The sequence below is a fragment of the Macaca mulatta genome, chromosome 7, assembly GCF_049350105.2.
Source record: "Macaca mulatta isolate MMU2019108-1 chromosome 7, T2T-MMU8v2.0, whole genome shotgun sequence".
In the NCBI taxonomy this organism is placed as follows: domain Eukaryota; kingdom Metazoa; phylum Chordata; class Mammalia; order Primates; family Cercopithecidae; genus Macaca; species Macaca mulatta.
This window is the reverse complement of record NC_133412.1, coordinates 94,906,744-94,910,881: the sequence shown is the minus strand read 5'-3', so window position 1 is coordinate 94,910,881 and position 4,138 is coordinate 94,906,744. Positions and strand designations below refer to the sequence as shown.

At 37.1% G+C, this 4,138-nt stretch overlaps 1 gene segment (V, D, J or C); it reads right to left on the bottom strand.

The window, feature by feature from the left end:
• Positions 1 to 2,855: 2,855 nt before the first annotated feature.
• On the bottom strand, positions 2,856 to 3,712 carry LOC144329441 (T cell receptor alpha variable 20-like). The segment is given in 2 exon segments: positions 2,856 to 3,377; positions 3,532 to 3,712. Coding segments are annotated over 2 exon segments (399 nt in total).
• Between the last annotated feature and the right edge of the window lie 426 nt (positions 3,713 to 4,138).

Here is a 4,138-nt window from a genome sequence, read left to right as displayed (position 1 = left end):
GTAAACCCAAAGGGTTAAATACAACAAAACCAGATGATGTGGGTTAAAGAACACTTGGGTCTCTCTTCCTAAATCAGGAAGCTTCTACTTTTGCTCTCTTGTTTCCAGGCCTCCCTGCCTTTCTTCTCCACAAAGCGGGGAAGGGAAGAGCTGATTCTGTTTTTTAGAGTCCATTTATAATTAGGGCATTAGTCATTACTTTGACTCAATAGCTAGAACTCCATAATCCACTCTCTCAAAATTATATCTCTTACATTTTTAAGTCCCTGCCTCCCTGGAATAATAAGCAGATTTAAATAGAGTGGCCAACTCTGCCACTAAGTCTGGCCAATAAGGCAAGGAAAATAAATAAGACATAAAGATTATAATGCAAGAAACAAAATTTTCTTCATTTGCAGATGCCATAATTTGTGGACTTAGAAAATCCAAAATAATTTATGACCAAATGATTAATATTAGTAAGTGTAGCAAGTTCAATAAACATAAGGTCAATATGTAAAAACCGATTGTATTTCCATACACTAGCAACAATTAGAAAATAAAATTTTTAAATCTTCATGAAATGTCTATACATGGAAGTAAATCTAATACAGGATATGCAAATCACTACATTGAGAACTAAAATCATTGCTTAAGACATTAGATGACATTAGCAAATGGATAGTCTATAATTTTGACACAATGACTCAGTATTTTTGAGGTAGCAATTCTCCCCCAAATTATCCATAGGCTTAATGTAATACCAATCAAAACTGCAAGGGAAATTTTGTAGATTTGGAAAGGATTTAGAATTTAGAAACTAATTCTAAAATATGTATGGAATCAGAAAGGACATAGAATGGATAAAATAATAAGGGGAAGAACACAAATGAAGAAAAAACACTGATGAGTTTCAAATTCTACTCTAAAGCTATATTAATAAGCACATTATGAGATAGTTGGGAGGCTGAATTAACAGAAGAAACAAAATATAGTGCAGAAATAGATCTGTACGTGTAGGATCACTTGATTTATGACCCAAACACCACTGCAATTCAATGGGGGAAAGGAAGATCTTTCCACTAAATGGTCATGGGGCAATAGGAACTTTGACACCTTTTGCATAGCATCATGAAAACTGATTTGAGGTGGAAAATGGGCCTACATGAAAAAAGTGTGTGTATTACTTTAAGCAGGCAAAGATTTCTCAACAGGGCACAAAATATACTAACCAATAAAGAAAAATAAATAGTTATTTGGACTTTATCAAAGCTAGGAATTTCTGTATCTCAAAGAAAATCATTATGAAAGTGAGGAGTCAAGTAATGGATTAGTAGAGAATTCACAATACATGGTTTTGACAGGGGCTTATATCCAGAATCTATGAAGAATGCCTACATGTGAACAATAAAACAAGCAAACGACTTGAACAGGTACTAGACAGAAAAGAAAATCCAGATGGACAATGAGCATATGAAAACATGTTCAGCATCATTATTCTTCAGGAAAAGCAAATTAAAACCACAGTTTTATAAGATACCACTGCATGTCACCATAATGGCTTAAATTAAAAGACAAACAAAAAGAAATCTGATACCATTTTTTGGTGAAGACGAGTAACTAAAACTTCCATATATTGTTCATAAGAGCATACAACTTGGTAACCTTTCGAAATACATTTGATAATAACCACTAAAGCTAAATATATGCCTATTTTATGGCCTAGTTAAGTCCATTCCAGTGGAATTATCCAAGAATAGTGAGTTTATATGTCCACCAAATAAAATTTAAATAAATGCTTATAGCAGCCTTTTCCATGACGGCACAAAACTGTAAACAATCTAAAAAACTCAAATGTCTATTTCAAGAAGAATGGAAAAACAAATTATTACATATTTATACAGGGGAATTTTACATATAAACTTAAGAATAACTTATGCATACAGCAATATTAATGAATTTCAAAGACATGACATTGAGAGAAGAAATTGAGACAGTAGGATATAGGCTGTACAATATAATTCCAGTCACACAAAGTTTAAAATCAAGTGATGAAAGCCAGAATCGTGGTTACTCCAGGTGGGGAGTTGGGGAAGGGCTGTCGGATTGGAAGGGGCAGGTGGGAATCTTCTGGAGTAACGGAAAATTTCAGTATGTAGGTCTGGATGGTGTTACCCAGATACAAAGAAGTGTAATATTCCATTGATCTGTAAGCTAAAGTTTTATTCACCTCATTATGTGTTGTACCTCAATTTCAAAAAGAAAGAGACGAAAGCAAAGAAACAGCATTTTTAAATGTTCAGATAAATGTGAGTACCATCACCTGAGAATGGGGAGACCTGACTGGGGTGTCAGACAGTGCTGTTGGGTTTTGTAAATATATGTGAGCATTATTTGGATTAAAATAACATTTATTTTAACGAGAAGGGAGGAAACACTGCTGAAAATCCTAGACAAGATGAGTACTGAAAAATATCTGATAGCCTTATCAATACCAAAACCGCTGGTGTTAAAGTGAGAACTTCCCTTGGAGTGACCTTAACAGGGGCCAGATTTGAGTGAGACTGAAGAATGGAAATTAAGAGAATGAGTACAGACAATTCTTTCAGGTAATTTGATGACAAAGGGATGAGAAATATAGAGATGTGACTGGTGGAGATGTGGGCTTCAGGAATACTATATTAAAATGAAAAAGATTTACTTATATTAATGTGACCAGATTATTGTAAGACAACACAGACACATACACACATTTTTTTCAGCAGAGAGTATATGCACCTGTGCAGTCTTTTTCCAAGTGGTCCACAACTGGAATCCAGGACTCTGGCGCTTCTGAATTTATGTGAGGGAAGTTCTGGGATGTTAATAAGAGTAGACTGACCCATGAACATGCACAAGGGACTGTCTAGGATGCCTGGACAGAGTGAACAGTAGTCCCTGCCCTCTGGCTTTGTCTCATGACTTCATTCTCCAAAGGACCATTTGGAAAAATGTCCTGGGTATTAAATAAATACTCATTCAGGAGGAAGAGCAGCAGAGATGCCTCTGCCATCATTCCAGATCCCCAGCTGCAGGGTTTTGATGCAAGTTGCAGGTGCCTGGGGAACACTGTGCTTGCACAGCACAGAGATAAGTGGCTGAGTCTTCAGGTTTGGGGCCTGTGATGTGCAGAAAGCTCTCCTTCTTCGTTAATGTGGCTTTTAGCCTTTCTTTTTCCTTTTCTTCCCCAGCTGAATACAGGCTGAAGAGGAATTCAGGGCCTTTCCCAGGATCTTGCCTATACCAGAACAGCCCTCTTAAGCCGCTGACTGTGTAACTGCAGTTGAGACTGCTACTGTCTCCCTCCTGGAGGCTCAGGGCCTCAGGACTCTGCGTCACCTGGTCTTCTCCACTCAACCCTGTTCAGGAAAACAAAATCAGAAATTATACAAAGCTTTTAGTTTAGCAGCTTTGAAAACTTCCCACAGGAAAACTGAATGAGCTGAGATTAAATCTTCATCTCTCTTCCTCAGCTTTTCATGAATGGTTCTCATTTCTTAACCTCCAACTTACAGCCAAGCTGAAGCCACAAGACTATGAATGCACACTCCAACATTTTCTCCATGCTGGTATCTCAGCGTAGAGACAAATTATGATAATTTCAACCTTCTTTTCTCAGAGGAGCTGCTTCTGTATCTTAGTTCATATTCTCGAATGCAGGAAAGAACCTTTCTGTTGGCTGCTCAACCAATCAAATGCAAGTCCTCTAGTAATTTTCATGCTTTTGAAATTAAAGGCAGTTGTAGGATGAGAGTAAACTGAGCCACTGCCACCTTGTGGCCACAGTACAGTCCCACAGTATCCACTTCATGCCACCTCCTAAGAAAAAGATTCTTCATATTTGGTGGGCATAGTGTATATGAGGTTTAAAGTGGCAATAAGAAAAGCCTTATTTTATTTGGACTCTTAATTGTCTAGATTGTTTTTTGAATGGTCTTTAAGGCTAAGCTGCAACCAGAGGTTATAAAGGAGTTGAACCTAACTGGTAAGTGTAATTCTGTGTCTCACTAAAAAATATTTCTCACTAAAATACACAAGAACCTCAGCAGGTGAAACCTTAAAAATACTGGAGCTCTGAAAATAAAAGATGGGGTTGAGGGGATCAAATAGCTTTGTGGAT